Consider the following 21,295-nt stretch of genomic DNA (forward strand, 5'->3'; position numbering starts at 1 on the left):
AGAAATCTAGTATTTACTGGGGTGTTGGGAGGGCAGGAAATACATTTGAGAGAGAACACAGGAATTATGGCTGAACTAAACTCTTCAGGTTAATTGATAAAACCGGCATGATTCAGTTGTAATGATGGGCAACAGTATATGCATACTCTTTTACAATTATGTCAACATTATGATTATGATTATGATGATAACTACACTTATATACCACTATTCTAGACAGGTTAGTGCACAAGTTGGTGTTATTATTATCCACGGAATACAGTTAGGGAGCTGGGGCTGAAAGGAGTGGCTTACTCAAGGCCATCTACTGAGCTCATGGCAGTGGTGGGATTCAAACCAGTAGAGTGCTGATTTGCAGCCGAACCACTTAACCACTGACAGCATGCCAAGCAAAAATCTCAAATAGTCATTTGAAGCTGAGTGACATACCATAATTTGGACAACCTGGGGCTTACCTTTCCATCTAAATCATTGAACCATGATTTGAGATGCCATTCCATCCCTTTTGTACAGTACCTGGGGATTCTGGTGGGAGGCAGGCAAGGAATATATACCATATACTGTCATCACAAAGCATATTTTTCTTGTATGCTTGGGACACAAATAGTGAGCAAGGCATTTATGGTTTGTTTGTTGCATCTGAGCCATGTGAATGGGAAAAATATTCCTATGAAGTCACTTAATAATGATTAAACTAAATTCAAATGGTTTGTATCTGAAAGGTGACGGACAAGAGTCAGTATCTACGGGGCGGTATGATCTAACCAGAGTTTTACACACCTCAGTTGATGCTGCTTGCTGTTTTGCATAACACCATTGAATGTAGTTGTTAATGTACACTTCGGAGTAATCTGCTTTTGTCTTTCACTCTTTGAAAATATTTGAATGTCAAATAATAGCTAACAAAGCTGCTTTATTAATGAGAGGCACTGCATTTTTCTTAACATCAGGCAAGACAAGCTATAGTTATCCAGTGTGGCTGACAAAGGAATATGCACTGGTACATACATACAATATTACTTTTTGAGTGCAGTACTGAGTGCAAACTAACATCTGCCTGGCTAGAGAAGCTTATGCTTTGTGTTTCCTTTTTCTTAAGGCAGTCCATATTTCATCTGCTTTTCTTGTATGTTCAACTATCACAAATTTAGCTAAAGGATAGATAGCCAACTGACTTTATAAAATCTATTGCCTGTTCAGCTTTAGATCAAGAATGGATTGTGTTGGTAGAATTTTGTTCTACTGTCTTGATTCCAACTGGGAAGGAGTTTTTTTTTGTACACGTCACTGGCCTCGCAACCCTCTTGTTTCCACTGTGCTTATGGTTGTTTAATCTTGAAAATTTGAAATTGCGCTTCGTTCACGATGTTTAAAGTATATACACCCAAATACTGGGGTAGCTGTGTAAATCATTAATGCAAATACTTTGCTGTAGGAACGAAGAGCTCTAGAAAGGCGAATATCTGAAATGGAAGAAGAACTCAAAGTAAGTGTGCACTAATTTTAATAAATGTAGGGAAGTCAAATTGATTATAGGCTACAATGTAGAAATTCCCAGGTCCATTATTTTAAGATTGCATCCAGTTACTGACTTCTAAATTTTGAAGGATGTTTTAAAAATAGCTAATAATAGCTAAGCTTATGATGGCTGAAATAATACTGCTTTTGTAAAAGATGGTCCTGTATTGGACGCTACAAGTTAATTTACAGGAGCACAATCTACTAGAAGGTGGTTCTGTGAGAGTGGTTTTACTTTGCTCTCTAGGTTGGGTCAAATGCTCTTGACCAATAAGATTCCATCAGATCAGTGCAATGCTTGTTACTGGTATTATATATCTTTAATAAAAGAGTAATTACACTAGAAAAGATGATGATTTGGAGAAAGTAAAATATAGAACAGCTTTAGTTTAATAGTATGATGTGAAATGTTTTTAATTTATTTAAAAAATTTCTGTCCTGCCTATCTTCTATCCTTGGACTATCTTACCTGCCTTTTTAAATGTAGCAAGGGAAAATTGAGTTTTATTATAGGAAGTTTTAATTCTTCAAAAGCAGATCTAGGCTCCATAAGCTTAACCCCAGATAACAGGCAAAACTCAACACATCATCCCCTGGATAAACTCTCATACAGGCAAATGTTACAGGATATGATGTAAAGAACATTGAAAATAAATGTGTTTCCATGTTTAAATATTTTTAATTTGGTATCAGACAAAATTGTAATCTGTATTTGTGAGTCTTCTATCAGCCAGAAATATTTAAAGTTATGTTTCCCATGAGCACAGAAGGTAACAAGAAATAATAACAGATAAACCGTCTGTAGTTCAATTAGATTAGGTCAAATTTTGTAAATGTTGTGTACTTTTATACATAGCCCTCCCTATGAGGCTCAGTGCAGCCTAAAATCTTTTCAAAATATTTGTTCCCCTTGAGTTTCTTCCTTAAGTCCTAAGATGCAGCTTTGAAACATTTTTTAAATGAAAGCTCACCTTTGGATGTTTTCTATTCTGCTCTCCTTTTTCTTTCTATCCATATTAGCCTGCTCAACCCTTCAAGAACTAACTATTGGTTATCTTCCATATATCCTTATATATCTTTTAAAATTCCTTTTCACCACTGAAGTTCTTCCTCTAAAGTGAACTTTCTCGTCATCATTCTGGTCTCGATGCAGTCCCACACAGGTACCGTGCTGTGGGATGGTTTGGAGCTCAGTTAGGGACAAGGCACATCCTCTTCCTCCAGTGGCTTTCTTCACCTTCATGCCATGTGAGAGGTCGAAGGGAATGTGCACCTCATCCCTCTGTTCTCTCTTTGCTGCAACAGAGAAAAGATGTTTCCAGGAATTTTTTGGACCTTCAGTGATGAATCCGTGCAAGGAAATGTTTTTAACAAAATATTAAGAAACAATTTCTTCTCTGTTAAAATGAAGAAGGTACTGCTTAAGAAAAGTTTCCACTGTAATGGGGAAATGGCACTGACAAACCTTCTTTGAGTCAGCTCTACTTTAACGAGGGACACAGCATTTCTAGATGTTCAATATGTGACCAATATATACCTAAAGCAAAAAGCACTAGGTTTCAACAGCCCTTTTGGAAAAAGCTCTGGAGGGTGCAGATAGTGTTGGCCAAAATACTATGGAGCAAGAAGGAAAAACCAGGTTAAACCAGCTTTGGTTTTGCTGGTTCCAAGATAAGTTCTGAAAAATCCCAGGGAAGCAACAGACCATACATTCTGTTGCTAAAAAAAATGACTTAACATGGTCAATTGGCACAACCAGCAAGAAGTGAAAACCAAAATCAGAATATAAGGAGAGAGACTTGTATGGCTAGCTGGCATTTAAGGGAAAATCTCATCAAATTCAGAAGCAGAAGTCATGAGTTTCCACTACACCAATATTTAAGATGGGTAGCTGTGCTAGTCAGTCTGTGGCAGTAGAAAAGAGTAAGAATCCAGTAGCACCTATAAGACTAACAAAATTTGTGGTAGGGGTATGAGCTTTCAAGAGTCACAACGCACTTCTTCCGATACCACCAGTGTTGGAAAAGATACTGTAGTTGATCTTGGAGCCAAAGCTGCCATCATCTTACATCCATGAAAACAAAAAAGAAAACCCATTATTTCACTTTTGCGTGGGGAAATAGATTGTATCCCTGTCAGCCTATCTTATCAGCAGATCTGATCAAGCATAGTTACAGAAGAAAACCTAACTGGGACTCCTATGACAGAAACTGCTCCTTGGGTAATATGTGGGACAGACACCCTTTCAATCATTGGGGATATCACTGTACCTGTGGCTCTTTCTGTCACTTTGCCTATGCTCATGATCGGAACAGTTCATATTTTGCCTGAGTGTAGAACCTCTAATAAGGGTGTTAAGGGCATTGCACTGGAGATGTTGCCCGTGTTCACCGGAGCAACCAGTGACCTTCCCATCAACTAGCATCAGTACATATTGCAAGACGCATGGGAAATCTTATCCAGTTGGAGGACATCGATTCAGAACAGGAGACCTTGGTTATTGTTCAGATTCTGGATGTGGGATTCCATTGGAACCATTACTTGATGACATTATGAGTGACATCAGCTCAGCATCACACAGTGGGAATGAAAAACTGTACAATAAATAAATGTTTTCTCATAGGAAGCAATTTGTTCTGCTCCCAATGCATCAGAAAAGGGAGGCACATCACACAGAATCAGTTGATAGGAAGGGTGGGGGGAATGAATTTTATTGGTAGAAAAAGCTGTTCCTCCATAGACCTTTTTCATATTTAAGATTGCAAATTGTTATCAGCCCTGGGAACATGTGTCTTCCTACATATATCTGATTCAGATAAGAAAAAAGTGGCTGTGGTGCCATATAGATTGAGATCACAAAATTATTCATACAACAGATTAATATTTGAAGGCATATTGCTTTTCCCAGTGAAACAAAGTGTTGCGTGTTGGGCCTAAATGCCAATCCAAGCAGTGTGGTCAAAGTCCATACCAAAGACAGAGTCCAGAGTCTCAAGCCAAGGGTGCATTCAAAACGCAGAGCATGGAGGTCCGAGGTCAGTTACCGGCACATTCAAGAGTTACATGCAGGCAGAGTCAGGACACAGTCTGAATGTCACCAGAACAAGGCAGGGTTCAATAAAATGGTCACGGCGATAGTAGGAATTCGACATATTGCTTCCATGCCCAGCAGTTTCCTTTGGCTGGTCTTTATAGCCAGCTGCGGCCAGCTGCTTACGAGCTATCCTGATGCTGCTCATTGTCGCTATCCCCAAGCAGCTGACATTGGCTCAGAAGGTAAGCACTGTGCTGTCTTTCCTGCAGCTCCATGTGTTGCCTTTGTCTGCGGCACTGTCTGGGTATGGGTGACTCTGGAGGGTTAGAAGCCCCTGGCTGAACTTCACCTGTGGGGTTGGAACTGGATGGTATCGGTGGCTGTATCTCAGCTGCTGGCTGTGGACTCCTGATTGCTGGCTTGTGCTGAGCCAGAGCTGACTACACCAGGCTCCTCTTCTCCTGAGGAGTCCCCTGAGTCAGAGCTGACTACATGAGGCACCTCTCCTTCGGAGGAGTCCTCACTATCACTGAGCCCCATGGCACAAACTTTAGGGTAGAGAATGAGCGGTTTGAAGGTTCTGAACTGTTCAGCAAACACTCTAGAAAAGATCATGAAGAACAGTGGCTCAGGCTAACCCAATCATGTTATATCTCAGAAACTAAGCAGGATCGGCCTTGGTTGTTACTTGCATGGGAAAACATTTAGTTGGAAGCCACAGTCATTTGGGACAACATCACCACAGTACAGTTGATCCTCATAGCAAGTACGGAGAATGTGGTATCACACTGTGACATTACTCCAAGATTCAATATGGCTCAAGAGCGCCATCTACAGCATCTGGGTTCTTGGACGTCTGGGGCTTACATGAGAATAATACTTTATACGCCATTCCACATTGGGGTTACCTGGCCAATATAAATGTTTTTTTGACAAAAGGCAACCAGTTTGGGTCAGATTCCCTTTTTGTCATGTTAGTGCATAGCCATTAAAATGGCAGTTCCATCCTGAAGTAATTCTCTGATTGGTAGCAATAGTCTTTGACATCAGAGATGAAGCCTTTGCTTGGGATTGGTTAGATCTGCTAATCCATCTCACTGACAATGCTGGCTTAGGTCAGTCTCCATTGCCCATAAATATCTGGAAGCTCTGGACTTTTCTTTGTCCCCACTTTGGAACAGCCTAACATCTGGAGACCTCAAGACCAGTGGGTCAGGGGTTAAGAATTTGTCCACTATCTTGGTACTGCAAGGAACTCTGTATATACTCTGAGGAACCTGCTACAATCTAGGCGAAGTATATTTAGCTGAATTAGCTCAACATTATTGTTTCCTTTGAAAAACTGTGTGATAGTGTGCTCCTCCCTGTATTTTGTCCTCTTTCCTATCCCTTTTGAATCCACCTGCCATTTTACATTTTTTTCTATAATAAACCTTTATATAAAGATACTTTTGGCTTCCTTATCACTTAGTACAAGACATTTTTCTGGGATATTTCTCTGAATCTCTTCCCTTCGTGCCAGATTGCCTGGACATTACCTAGTTTGCTATAAGGTATTTTTCCGGATTTCCACCCTGTTACTTTGTTACTTTGCTAGGACTGAGCTGGAAGGGCAGCTTCCCAGTGGATCAGTCTAGATGTTCTCAGAATGTACCTTAGTGGTGGCAGTGGATTACCCAGGGTGCTTTCCAGAGAAACTTTTGTCTAAGGGAGTTCCCAGCAAGGAAAGTCACTCCTCCCTCCTTTCCTAATCGTAACAGACACATTTATCTCAACGTGGGAAATCCTGAGTGGATCATTACAGACAAATATATTTTCCTGTCTTTGAAATTCAGGGGTTACCACATGTAAATCTGTGTGACACTTGCTCAACTCAGGATCATCACGTTTTGCTCCCTAGCAGTTAAGAGATCCCATAGGGAATGCTTTTCAGATTCCTGCTCTCCACCCCAATTTCTCTAGGGAGTGGGGCAGTCCAGACTCATGAGATGTAGCTCCTCCTCTCCTTGGCAGGGCTGGTCGACTTGATTGATCTCAGAGGAGAGGGGCTTGTCCCTTACTCCACAGTTTTTTCCAGCCTGCTTTGAACAGGGTGCAGGATGACTCCACTCTGGAAGAGCATGCAATCTCAGAGACTGCAGCAGCAGAGAGAACCTTTGGCAGTAGCCCACTGGGGACAAGGAAGGGTTTCTCCACCATCTTCCCTTCTCTTGTCCTTCTCTTGCCCTTTACAGCAGATTTGCTGGGAAAGCAAAGGTGGGAAGCAGAGATGTTGGTCTAGGCACTGGTCTCTGCAAGGACTCCCACACGGTTTCTCCTGCCTTCAGGCAAGGAATACCCCCCCTAACTATCAGATGGTTCAGGGGAGCAATTGAGTCCTCATAAGCAGGCATGAGTGATGCTGAGGCTAGCACAGCCTCCAGGAGCCCAGCCAACCAGAAGGTAGCAGCGTCATTGGTGAAGGAAACCTTCTAAATCACACTGCCTTCTGAATCCTGGTAAGCTACTCTCCAAGGGTCTAAGTACCAGAGACAGGGCTCCTTGCAAGTAGAGGCTCTACTTGGAAGAGAGGGAGCAATCTGCACCTCCCTAGTTCCCTAGCCTCTACCCAGTCTCTGCAATTCCCTAGTAAGGAGGGACAAGAGACTTAGATTTCATGAGCCAAGATGCAAAATCCAACTTGCTATCATGGCTCAGAGCAGAAATTAAAAAAGAATTCAAAGAGGCTATTAAAGAGATCAAAGGCCAAGACACTGTGTTTAGTAGAGGTGAAGGAAAATCAGGTACCATGAGGAATAAAAGGGCTGAAACATCCATCCCCCCTCCCAAGGCCAAGAGAAGGAGAACAGAGGAGACTATGGATTCTAGTCCCTTGAACCCTCATCTGACTCCGAAATCTCAGAGCCGTCTTTCGCCAGTGAAGAAGGAGAATTGTCAGAAGAAGAGGAGGAAACAGTAGGCCCCATACAGAGAAGGCTGTTCCCTCAGGAAGTTTATCGTAGATTACTCCCAAAGGTACTGAGAGCTCTTGAAATCACCGAGGCATCCACATGGAAAGAATCAGATCCAGCTTTCCCTCAAGGCTCAGGGAGAGCACTACCAAAGATGGGGAACACGCAAACTGGCGTCCCTTTACCAGCAATTTTCCATAACATAATGAAGGCAGAATGGGAAAACCTGGCCAAACCAAAAACCAATCAATCCATTTTCAAGAAGTTTTATTCCCTGGTGCCAGAAACAGCAAAGAAATTCAAACTGCCATCAGTGGATGAATAAGTCATCAGTCTAGCAGCGACTTCAATCCTGCCTATAGATGCAGAAGGCTTACCGAAAGACCCATCTGATAAGATAGAACAAGTGCTACACAGAAATTACAAGGCCTCAGCGGCATCCCTAAGAGCCACAATCACAGGATTGCTGTTTGCAGGAGCAGCAATCAGACCTAGCTGCTGTAGGCAGCAAGGTCCCCAAAGAGGTCAAAAATGAGATAGCTCTGGCCACAGCCTTTGCAGCAGATGCCACTTTAGATGCTTTTCAAATGTCATCCAGAGCCATGGGTTTCAACGCCACTCTGTGACATAATAAATGGCTGAGAAACTGGGATGTAGACCAGTCTCCATGGGCCAAGGTGGCAGCAATACCCTTCACAGGGGCACTGTACAAGTATTTAATTGAAGTCACAGAAAAGAAAAAAGTTCTACCATCAAAAAAGAGAGAGCCAAAGACCAAGAAAAGGCTACACTCCTTTCGAGACTCCAAACATCCACTTTATTTGGGCAACTCCACACCATCCAAAGGATGCTGGCAATCTAGAACCAGGACAGAAAATAGACTCTTCACCTTTCAAAAATCAGACCAACCGCCAAAAGGACAGAAGAAAAGACACTCAGCATGACTACAAACTGTACGAAAAGGTCATACAAATTGGGGGGAGACTACAGAGTTTTGCAGGAATATGGCAGCAAAATATCACGGACAAATGGGTGCTGGAAACAGTATCAACAGGTTACTCCCTGGAGTTCGATGTGATACCACCAAGAAGATTTATTCAAGTACCAAGAAACCCCTAAAACAAAAACACTTCATTTGAAGGAACACCATACAACATCTCATAGAGATAAAGGAGATAGAACCAGTACCAACACAATACAAGAAACAGGGGGTCTACTCAGTGTTCTTCGTTGTACTAAAAAAGAAGGGGATATCAGAGCCATTCTGGACTTGAAGTGACTAAACCAGTATATCAAAGTCACACAAGTTCAACGTGGAAATGATGAAATCCATTGTAGGGGCCATACAGAAAGGAGAATATCTGCCTCCATAGATCTTTTGGAGGCCTATCTACATATTCCCTTAAAAGAATTGCATTGGAAATATCTGAGATTTGCATACAATGGAGATCACTATCAATACAAGGCTCTTCCATTCAGCATCAAATCACCCCCAAGAGTATTCACGAAGGTGCCAGTGACACTAATGGCCTTTCTCAGACTCAGAGGGGTATCCCTATTCGCATACCTAGAAAACTTTTTGTTAGAGGCCGCATCACAAACCTCTGGCTTGGAAGCAATCAAATAGACCATAGAATGCCTGGAAGAACACGGCTTTGTGATCAACAAAGGGAAAAGCAGTCTGTTCCCAGTACAGAAAATCGTACATCTAGGAGTCACAATAGACTTAAGGAAGGGCAAAGTCTTTGAGTCACAGGAGAGGCAACAGAAGATTCTTTCCACAATAAAAGAGATACAGAAAAGAAGGAAAGTGGAGGTAATGCAACTAGAAAAACTCCAGGGGATGATGGTGTCCTGCCAGGACATCCTACAATGGTCAAAATTCCACACATGTCCACTAGAGAGATTTCTACTCTTATTCTAAGAAACCATAATACACAAATGCCAAAGGTGGATACAGATGCTAGTGATACTAAAACAAGAACTGGAATGGTGGACAGAACCAACTCGATTCCAGAAAGGGATAAATCTCAGAGAACCAAAAAGGACCATAATGACGACAAATGTGAGTCTGGAAGGATGGGAAGCACACACACAAGGCAGGATGACAACAGACCACAATAGCGGACTGGCTAAGCAGAAACATAGTAGACTAAGCAGAATGGTGCCTAAACAGGGAAGTGTTTGAGCAAGTATGCAAAAGATAAGAGGTACCAGACGTGGATCTATTTGCGAACGCCCAGAACAAACAAGTGCAAAAGTTCGTTTGCAGAATGAAGGATCCAAGAGCCATAGGAACAGAGGCTCTGTATGAGGAATGGCCACAAAATCTGCTATACACTTTCTCCCCAATTCAAATTATGAACAGGTGCAAAAAATAGTGGAGCAACAAGTGGAAGTGATCCCCTTTTGGCCAAGGAGACCATGGTACCAGGAGCTGATGAGGTTACTGAGCTCAGAACCATGAAAGTTATCACAAAGAAAGGACCTGATAACACAGAGCAAGATGCAACATCCAGACCCAGCGTCCCTAAACCTCACAGCCTGGAGACTGAGCACAACCAACTACAAGAACTAGGATACACAGAAAAAGTAATCTCCACAATGTTGGCATCTAGAAAAGTTTCAATAAACAAGTGCTACAACAATACATGGCAGATTTTTTATAACTGGTCCTAGAATAGAGGACATAACCTCTTGACATCTCCAGTGAAAGAGATCCTGATCTTCCTTCAAGAAGGGCTAGACAAGGGACTCAGGAGCAGTACACTAAAGTGACAAGTGGCAGCCATCTCAGCCATAAGAGGAGTAAGGAGAGGAACCCCGCTTACAAGAAACACACATATTAAGCGATTCCTTAGAGGAACAACACTGATAAATCCACCACAAATCCACAGGTTACCAACTTGGAACCTTAACATAGTGTTAACAGCTCTCACGAAGGAACCATTTGAACCTATGGTGTATTGTCCATTAAAGAAATTGATGCTTAAGACTATCTTCCTGGTGGACATTACTTCAGCAAGAAGGGTTTCTGAGGTCAGGGCTTTATCAGTAGATAAAGATCTCTGTGTTTTTTGTAATGATAAAGTGGTCCTAAGGTCAGATTCAGCATTTGCCCCAAAAGTGAATTCCCCCTTTCTCAAGGGAGAGGACATAATATTGCCTTCCTTCTGTACTAACCCAAAGCACAGGAAAGAAAAGGAATGGCACTGTCTAGATGTAAGATGGGCTCTGAATTACTACATAGACAGAACAAAACAGATATGTAAGGTTAAAGAATGTTTGTATCATTCAGAAAATGCTCCCTAGGACAAAGCGTATCCATATCCACCAGAAGTAGATTCATCACATCGTATTGTGATTGCATCAGGGAGTGCATCACAATAGCATACAAGGGAAAACAATTGGAACCATCAGGCATTACAGCTCACTCTCTCAGGGGAGCAGCCACTTCGGCAGCATACAGGTCCTTTCCTTCATCGGAAATAATATGCAAAGCCGCAACATGGAAATCTGTACACTCCTTTACAAAACATTATAGAATAGACAAAATGGTATCAGCTGAGGCAGCATTTGGAAGGAGAGTGCTACAGCACACCCTCTTAAGAGAAAAACCATTCAACCCACCAAAGCTATAGATATATCTCATGAATCTGGACTGCCCTACTCCCTAGGACCATGGGAGAATGGAAGATTTGAATTCACTTGCCATGAAGCTTCCTTTCTTGGTGGTCCGGGAGTGGGGCTATCCAACCTGCCCTGGTTTATTCAGTTTGGAAAAGGGTATGAGGAAAGTAACCTGGGTTAGTAGGGAAATAAAGCAAAATACTGAAAGAAGGCCTCAAGTCGTACATAGTTAACGTGTTAGTGTTATAGTTAAGGTTAATACAGGAAGGCGGAGGGAACAGAGGTCTTGTAACTAAGGCTCATGCAAAGAAATTTGGGCTTAGAAAGAAACTGTGGAGCAAGGGATGAGCCCCTCCCCTCCAGGGTCAATCAAGTCGACCAGCCCGGCTAAGGAGAGGAGGAGCTACCTCTCATGAGTCTGGACTGTCCCACTCCCAGACCACCAAGAAAGGAAGCTTCACGGTAAGTGAATTCAAATCTTTCATTCTACAAATGTTACAAGCGCAAGATATCAGCTTCGGTCATATTTTGTCTCTAGACTGAATTTTCACCTCAATATTAAGGAATCTGTATCTACGAGCTTGGTTTCTTCAACATATCCAACTGAGTCTCAGGGTAATATTGGAAGCTAAAAAGTTTTCAGCAAGAAACTCTAAATGAAAAAGATTTTCCATCTAGTCCTTACAATTGGGGACTGCTTCAAAGACTTGTGTCCAATTTTTGACTGCTTTGTAAATGAAGAAATAGCTTCTTTCTCTATTTAGTTACACTTGGCTCCTAAAAGGTATCTAAATTATTTTCACCTAAAAGGTATCTAAATCATTCCTGAAGAGAATAATGTACAGCCTACATTAACTGAACAAATACTTCAATGAAACGTTTCTTTGATTTTACCAAAGCCCTTTAAATTTTAGCAGTGTGGTAAGATTCCTTTTTAACAGCAATCATTGCGTGCACAGTTAACAAAATTAAAGCGTTGAGATCCAGTTCCTCATTTCTGAAGTCTTACAAGAAGGTATTCTTTGTTTTCTCCCCAAAGTCATAGATCCTGAGGAGTTAGCCGTGTTAGTCTGTAGTAGCAAAATCAAAAAGAGTCCAGTAGCACCTGGACTCTTTTTGATTCTCCCCAAAGTGTTTCTTGTTTTCATTTGAACCAAGACATTATTTTACCCCGTACTCTGGAATATAAAGACAAGAGAGAAGGATATACTCTTGGGGCGTTAAGAGAACTTTTTTAATTTTTAAAGAATAAGTGAAATAGTAAGGAAGATGGCAACTGTCTGAAAGCACATATTCTTATGTGCTTTCATGTCTACTCTGCATTCTGGGCTTAACTGCCAGTCTGGGTTGGGAAATCAACCCTAGCCCATCTGTTTACAACTAAGAGATGCTCCAGCTGTCATGCGGGAGGAAGATCAGAAGATTTTGGGCCCTTTTTAATTAGAGGACTTCAAGTTTCTGTCTTCAAATAACGTGGACGCCATCAAGCAGATGCAGAGTGAAGTTAGTCAGAAGGTGAAGTAAGTCCCCTGTTTGGAATATCTGTTTATATATTAGTTGGAACTTGCTTAGACTATTTTCAGATTTTTTTTCTTTTGTTTTTTTATCAAAAACTATAAGCTACAGGTTGTGTTTTATTTTTCTGTATGAATGGAGAGAGCTAAAAAGATTGTCAGCTCTCCATTAAATACAATTATTTACTTTTTATATGGATATTTAGCTTCAAAATAATCTTTACTGGTGTTTTAATTTGCAAACTTTGTATCTACAAGAGTTTACAGAGTTTAGTTGGACACAGTTTTAACACGGATATAAGCTACCATTTTATTTCTGCAATCTAATTGACTGTTAAAGGAATATGCGAATGTTTTATAAATAAGGACCAAAACATACTCAGGAAGACTGCCAAAATGGGATATTATATTTCTTTGTTTTAATTCTTCACCTTCTTGTTTCTTTTAAGACAGCATTAGACACTACAACTGACTTTATTTTCCTCTGTTCACTGAGCTAACTTTTAATTTTTTCTTGCTTCAAGATTACAAAACGTTTGTTTTATATCACTGATCAGATCATATTATGCCATGAAAGATTTAAAGTTATAAAGCTGACTTTTCATATATCACTGGGTTTTTCTGGAATTCATACTTATTTTTTTCTCTCTTCTCAAAATAATACAGCTGCTATCTGTTGTTTGAATAATCCTGAAAATTTACAAATAGAACTTTATTACTAGCTGTTAACTGAAGAATGAACTAGACGATCCTAACTGTTCAAAATTCATTAATAGAACTTTGTTACCACCTGCTAGCTGAAGAATGAACTAATCTTTAATATTTAGGAGCTAAATAAGATTTTTTTTCCTTTATCTATTGGCTGGGCCAATTTCAAGATAAGACAATTTAAACTGTCTTAAAATTTAAATTTTTATTTAATAATTCAGTACTTTCCTCTGCCTTTTAGTTTTCAACAAGCTGTCCCAGTTCATCATCCCACCAAACTTCTGCTACGCTAGCAGCTATATTTTCCACTCCTCTCTCTGAAGTGGTCTGGGATGTTTCGAGGGAAAGATCTCCCATGGGCTCGATCCTCTGCCCGTTCTCCGGGATGGAGGTCAAATGTGAGGCCATGGAGATGTCGGAGAGAGAGAGAGAGACCCCAGTATGACCCAGCTAACCCATGACAGTATAGGGATTTGAATCTGAGTGTCCCTGATCTTAAATTGACATTCTAATTAATACACCATGCTGGCTGGCTGCCAGTTAGCATTATCAAGATGACTCACATTAAAAAATTACAATAAAATAAGAACTTGTGATGATAATATAAACTGTAATATGTTCTCTGTGTGGTAAACTACTGGTTCCAAAATGGACAAATTTATAAAATGGTTTTCAAAAGCATCCCCACACCTAGTGTAATAGAATAATCAGAAGGTTATTAGGAAATGTAAAATGGTGGCCAGTTCATGGCAGGAGTCCAGCTGCACATCCACCAAGTCCAATAAAAAGCTGTCCTGCTAATGGAAGCTGTCTGAACAATCAGGAGCCAAGTTCTATTCTAAGACTGGCAGACCTGACCTTTTGGGGGAACATGCACCTGTTTCCAGTTTAGAAATATTATGTTAATATGGCTAGAGGTATAACGCTTTCTCAAATGTACAGTTCTGTGTGAGTGTGGCCTTTTAATCTTTGTGTGATCTTTGCTGTAATTCCATAGTAGATGCATTGTGACAGTTAGCACTGAGAAGAATTCTCATTGTAGTTCCATTAAAATCATTTGGAAAGCTGTATGCGATGATCCACTTCCCTTTAGTTACAAAGAAAAGGATAATCTTTTTACATCTCTCTTTTTTTCTTTTAGTTCTCCTCAACTGTGATACCATTCCAACATGGCACACTTGCAATTTCTTTCATATTTGTTCCTGTTCCTTTGATTCCTGCAGAAATCCTATCAAGTAAAGCACGTTCAGGCTTTGAGGCATTTAAATGAGCAATTGTTGGCTGAGAATAGGGCCTTTACCAGAGTGGTTACCAAACTGTCAGGTGCCTGTAGGCACCCTATATTCTGTGGACTTGTAATTTCCTTCTTTTTCTCTCTCTTGTAGCCAAGCCAATGCTGAGCATCAGCCAGTGTAATGGCCTGCACCTCCCTGTTAATGCTTGAGTGTCTGCAAACTGGCTTGTTGCTTTAATATTAGAAGTGTGGCTTTACTTGCATGGTATCCAGTAGTCCTGCCCAACCTTACTACAAAGGCCTTGATGGTGCAGTTTAATTAATAAGCAAGACTATTTTTAGTTTGGGTTGGCCAGCAACAATTTTTTAATTCTAGTTTGCAGTTAATACCAAACTATTTTATCCAAATTGTTAATGGTGGTTAGAAAATCATTTTGTTGTCATCATTAAATTAGCGCATCTTAACATTCTGGAAATGTTAACTTGAAAGAAGCACCCACCACAGGTCAGAGATGCTACTTGATTGACATTTCAAATTTCAAAACTATAAACCCTTATCCAAATTGCATACTTCTAATTTCACTTCACTGGAAACTGAGTATTACAAAATGAATGTAAATTTACTAATACATGTAAGACCTACTTCGGCATCAGTGTTCTACTTAAAACTGAAAAGGAATGTTTTATTTCTCAGGTTTTCTCTAATCAGACAATCAGAAGTATCAGCTTTCTTTGTATCATGACTCAACAAAATGCTTCAGTTGAAGAATTTTTCATTAACTGTATCTGTATATAGTAGAGCTGAATTAATATTTTAAACTTGTTTATATTGGTGAAAATTCAGACTGTGCCAGTCTAGAACCAAACTGCTAGTCAGTGTTTCAGAGATTGTCAGTGCTGAAGACATCATCTGCATCAACTATTCTAGATGCCACAGAAATGGCATGAAAATATAGGCAGTAGTGGAACAATTGGGCAGACCTTTGCCTTTTACTCTAAGCAGTTAGGAAAATAGCAGTTTGATTTCATAGAATCATAGAGTTGGAAGGGACCTCCAGGGTCATTTCTAGTACAGCAAGTTTGATTCCTAGTCAAGCAGTGCCGATGCAATTTGAACCAGCTATATCTAGAAGAGAAACAAACCTGTGTAACAGTAAATTTGTTTATTTTCCAATTGTTTTGTGTTACTTCTGTTTAAAGTCTCAGTATTGGAGATGTTATGACTATGAGAAATTGAAGGTTGATGTTTGCAGGCAGTTCATTTGTTTACCTCGTTGTTGTAGAACGATTGAAAGCAGGAACTCATGCCAGATGAAAAGCTGTAGAACAGAGCACTCTGTCTCTTTCTGTAAGGACCAGATTGTATGTGTTTATTCTTTGATAGCTGAATGATGATATAAACTTCCTCATTCTGTATACAACCTGAAATCATAACTACAGTGGATGCAGCTATGCTGAATGCTAATGCTTTGTGTTTGTGCATGTTCATCTGAACTACCACAGGGTGTAAAACTACCACTCTGCATTGGCTTCATGTTAAAAAAGTGCACACATTTCCAAATCCAGTCCATAAATGTGGGGTAATTTACTTTAAATGAGACTTATGTTCAGGAACTCTTGACTGACAGTGCTTTGCAATGTTACTAGTTAGTCTAATGCAAACTTTTTAAAATTCTGCATGTTGTCAACATGTTTATTTAAGAGGCTGACAAGAGAAAATTCTGTTTCTTTTTTTAATTGAAACCAAATAAATTTTATACCCTTTGCATGTATCCCTTAATTTTTGAAAGGAAAGCCTATCTGCACTAGTGTGTGTAATGGGAATGAAAGGAAGGGTAGTGGAAGATTTCACAAATACTTCCAAGGATTGTGGATGGTATGACACTTGGCTGAATAACTAATGTTAGTGACTCAGCTTTGTTTTGAATTATTTTTGAGATCCATCCGCATTTAACCATATTCTCCTTACCTCCTGGGAGGTAAAGATATCACCAGATCATCCTTTAGTACCTTATCCTCTTGGATTTTGCAATATCTTCCAGATGTGCTGTGAATATAAGCTTCCGACTCCCCAGGAAAACACATGCATGTCTGTCCTGCATTTTATTGCAGCTACAGACATCTTCATATCCTTATGCTTTCCCAGAAGAGTTGATAAAGTGTTTGGCTGGTACATACTAACAATTCCTGTATTTGAAATGAGGCAGCACAACACAGGTATAACATCTTTCAAAAGGCAACTGCTATCATATACAGGGGACTGCAAACAGAGGTGTTGAAAAATGTTTGGGGATTCTTGTTTACAACAATACCTCCCTCATTAGAGACTGCATGTTGGGATTCTCCCAGGCCTTCAAGCTTAATGGAAGGTAGACATAGCATTAAATGCTCTTACCACATTTGATTCCCAGTACTGTTCAGAATAACATGCTAGATTGCAAAGAGATGTTTTCTGTATTCAGACTTCTACCTGAGATTTTTGGCATTGTAAAGCAAAAACTAGAAAGAAGTAGATAAGATACAGAGTTTGTGGTGAGAAGAATAGGAACACGCAAGAACTACTTTTTAAAAATTCCTTGACGATTAAGGGATTACCTGCTTGAGTAGATGTGTACTGTGGCATTTTGTAAATTTCTTGGAGGACATATGAGAATTGTTACATGCTTTTGAACTGCAACAATATCAACTAATACAATAAGAAATAAAATGGCTAAGTCTAATGGATTACTGAGTATTCAAGTCCCATTTGTTTCAATGAGGATTAAGCTACTAATAGTGCAGTCCGATGCAGAATTACTCCAGTTGGAGCCCATTGAAATAAATTATTTTAGACTGGAGTTACTCTTCATAGGATTACACTGTTAATCTCAGGATTGTTCCAAACATCATGCAAGTGGATGTAATCTACTTTTCTGTAATGTATCTTTGCACACATATAAGTATACTGTACCTTTCCCAGATACTGGATTTTGGAATTTGAGTGCCTGTCTAGAGTTGAAAATTTCCAGAAATGTTGAAGCCACAGGGGGCAAAAACTATCCCCTTTTATTTGGGTATGGGGGGTGTAGCAATAGGTTGAAATATATGCAGTACAAACCTAAACTGATCTATCCCAAACATCCTGGCCGTCCTACCTACTGTGACTCAGTCAGAGTGCGTCTGTCTGAATTACAGTTTCTTGTATTTACTACAGAATTTATTTTCTGCCTTCACTTTTTCTCTACCTTTCAGTAAAGATTAAAATGTATGTGTTACAGTAGTATGGGATGCAGTAGCTTGCAACAATTTTCAAGTATTGAGTATACTTGCTGTTTTTCTCCCCCTGTATCTTCAAAATTTCCAGACATTTTACATCTCTACATGTGCTACTTGTGGGGCGGGGTGGGGGGGGTGCGGTGTGGTGTTATGTGGAGTACTTCTCTGTTGAAAGGGGTTGGTATTTTCTTCTTTGTAATAACGTCATATGCCTTTTTACTTTCTTGTTTTCTGATAGATGCTACCAGACCTGAAGGCAGATAACCAGAGGCTAAAAGATGAAAATGGGGCCTTGATCAGAGTTATAAGCAAGCTTTCCAAATAAAACCATTTATTCCAGCTGCAAATCATGGGATTGCACATAATTAATTACTCCAGTGGACCATAGCATGGCAGTCACTGGAAGCCTGGGAAGATTTCTTGGAGACTGTCGTTTCAGATATCCTGCCAAATGCCCTCTTACCTGGGTGGTTTTGTTTTTTACAAAGATCATTGTTTCATGTGTTAAAGCAGCTGCTGAGAAGACATAATGACTGAGAAATCTTGTTTACAGCTAACGCATATAAGGAAAGTGTTCAAGGCCAGATAAGCCTCAGATATTTAACCAGTAAGCCTTAGATGTACATATAAACACTTGCATAAAATGAAAAGCTTTCTGCTATCACAGACAGTTACTTTATTTTGTTGTTGTGTCACGGTTCCTGGTTTTTCTATCCTACATTTTTATCTTTTACATCTAAGTTTGGAATTGTGTGTGTTCCCTTCTAATTATTCATGTACCAGATTTCCCTGCTGCTTGTACAGTGTTTTCACGGCTTTACATTTACAGAGACCACACCCCTTAAAAAATACAACTTGTGTAGCTAACTAAGCCTGTATTGTCCAGCCAGCCATCCCAAAACAGAGGTTTGGTGGAACAGTTGCTTTCACTGTTGTGCAATATGCATTTATTTCCTATAAAAGATGCTTTAAAAGTCAGTTGAAAGTAGATTGGTTATTTTAAGACTCTTGTTTTCTGCCTTTATTGGTCACTTTTTTAAAAAAAAAAAAGAAAAGAAAAAAGAAAAAGGTTTGTAGTGCAAGATGTTAGATCCTGTAACGGTCACATTCATTTTAGCAGGTACTGAGTGATGCTGTATATATTAATGTGTATTGTTTGGATTTTTCAGACCACCACATGACATGCTTGAACATATTTCCCCATTGCAAATGTGTGTTAAAGCGAATACTGCTCCAGAACAGTGTTCAGCTCAGTCCATTAATTTTTACAGCTTAAAGGATTTAGCAATTGTACATTGTAATGGATCTACTCTTTAAAAAAAAATTGGAACTATAAGAGTATTTTTAACTTTCCCTCCCATTTTTCATTTTGAGTAATGTTCACCCGTAATAATTATTTTACCACATTTCACATATGTGTTTTAGTGCTGTCCAAAATTGTTGTGCTAGCCAAAGTAATCTAAGTCATTTTTGAAAGACCTAACCTGTTACTCATTTATATGCACTGCTGTTGCCATGTGAAGAGGCATCTAAGCTGATACTACCATTATGTCAGACCATTTTATACACTTCAGTGGCCTTTTAAAAAGTTCTCCAGTGAAGATAGCTTTTGTTAGAAAACAGAGCTTTTATATTTTCACTCAGTCCTAAGAAATCAAAACATCTTACTGGCCTACAAACTATTGCCTAAAAACCACTGAAAAGTTCAGCCATTAAAATAAATTGTACATTGTAAAGCTTGTAGTAGCTATTGTATTATTGATTATATTGTATACTATATTAAATGTGAATTTGTATCCCTGCATTTTAAAAGGTCATTGTGTTCTACTGCCTACTTCTTGGGGATGGGAATTGTTTCATTTGTGGGAGGGGAGGGGAAAGATTCTTTAGGTTAAGGAGGACACAAGCCCCTTCCGGGTTGGGTGTTTTGGGGGGGTGGGAGGGAGGTTTTTTGAAGATGTAAGGTTTCGCTCTTACTACCAAGCTCAGGATTATTGATTTTAAAGGTACAGCGATAGTTCTTGGATATCTTGTTACAGGTGGTCTGTATGAGTAAAAAGTTTGAAAATGAACATCTTTTGTGGTCCTAAACTAATACAAAACAAAGAAGAGAACTGATCCATCTGAGTGGCTACAACATGCTAATTAGTGTTGTGGAACAGTTAGGCATACTGTGGATTATATTTGGTAAAGTTTTGAATGCCTGTGAATGATTAATATGTATCTAATATTTTAGTGTTTTATATATAGGTTATTTATTCTTTAAAAACAATGGCTACTGTGTTGCGTTGATTTATTGGTAGTATTGAGCAGACCTTGCATCTGCATGAAACTACTTGCAAAACCCACTATTTTGCAAACAAAAAATGTATTTTGACATATACAAATAAAATGAATAAAACTTTTAAATGTGTGAATTTTAATGAAAACATTTTAAACATGTGAGAGTTTGATATATAAACAATATGTGGGCATTTTTTCATTGCTTCACTTGGATGCAAAGTACTTTTCAGAGATTGTATTCAAATTGTGTTTGTTTGCACATCTGTAAATGCAACAGTAAAAATGCCATATTTATGCAATCTGTAACAAAATTGGAAAATGTTTATATATTTTACATAAACCTGTCTGCATGCAGAAATTACACTGAAACTAGTTTTTTATGTTCTGCTATGGTAAAGAATATTTAATTACAGGATAGATATACTCCATTATTCTCTGGGCTGAACATATTAGAGGTCTTTATATAATTTGCTTTAGTCCAATATCCCTGTACCCCCATATTTTTGGTGTTAATGGAAATCTATATTTTTAAGTTTTCCATTGGAAATAAGCATTGTCATCCATAAGAGCAGCAATCATTAAATACAAAGCAAGTTACATAACATAATTTGTGAATTGTCCCAGGACAGAGGGACATGCACTTTTTGGAGGTTCAGTGATAATTAAGATCTTAATCTGCATAGGTACAGAAACTCTTCACCTGAAGCAATGACAACACTGTATGACAAGACTGAAGACTTGTGTTCTCCAGGTTTGTATGTATTAGTATTGTGCCAACTCTTTTGTGAGAGCAGCGCAAAGAGGAATTATAAATTGTCTCTGATCTTTTCTAGGCAGTTTCACATTGAGAACTGCCCTAGTATGAAGAATCCTTTCCCTACAATCTTGATGTTTATAAGATCTGTAACTTATTCTTCTACTTAAAGCATCAGGATAAGTTTGTTTTCAATATGTTTACTGTTTTAGACTTCCTGCTGTGACCTAACACCTAAATCAACCAATAATGAAAGACACCAGTCACAGTGAGGAGAGAAAATATCCACAGACCAACAGAAACTCCAGGACCCTTTGCAACTATACTTCATGTAGAGACTAAAGCACAGCACATCCAAACACCTTTGTCAATAAAGTAACTTGAAAACACTCACAGCATACAGGCAAGGGCTCA

At 39.3% G+C, this 21,295-nt stretch overlaps 1 protein-coding gene across 4 annotated transcripts in view; it reads left to right on the forward strand.

The window, feature by feature from the left end:
* The window catches only part of PPP1R12A (protein phosphatase 1 regulatory subunit 12A), a 226,898-nt gene extending 206,410 nt beyond the window's left edge, over nt 1-20,488 (forward strand). For 3 of the 4 annotated variants that reach the window (XM_054989300.1, XM_054989302.1, XM_054989303.1), the window contains 2 exons: nt 1,436-1,486; nt 18,083-20,488. In XM_054989300.1, the coding sequence (XP_054845275.1) occupies nt 1,436-1,486; nt 18,083-18,169 (138 nt within the window). In that variant the 3' untranslated portion in view covers nt 18,170-20,488. Of the gene's footprint in view, nt 1-722; nt 754-1,435; nt 1,487-18,082 lie in introns of all 4 variants that reach the window. The other variant, XM_054989301.1, reaches the window with a different exon arrangement.
* The last annotated feature ends 807 nt before the right edge of the window (nt 20,489-21,295 follow it).

Source organism: Eublepharis macularius, chromosome 9, assembly GCF_028583425.1.
Source record: "Eublepharis macularius isolate TG4126 chromosome 9, MPM_Emac_v1.0, whole genome shotgun sequence".
In the NCBI taxonomy this organism is placed as follows: Eukaryota; Metazoa; Chordata; class Lepidosauria; order Squamata; family Eublepharidae; genus Eublepharis; species Eublepharis macularius.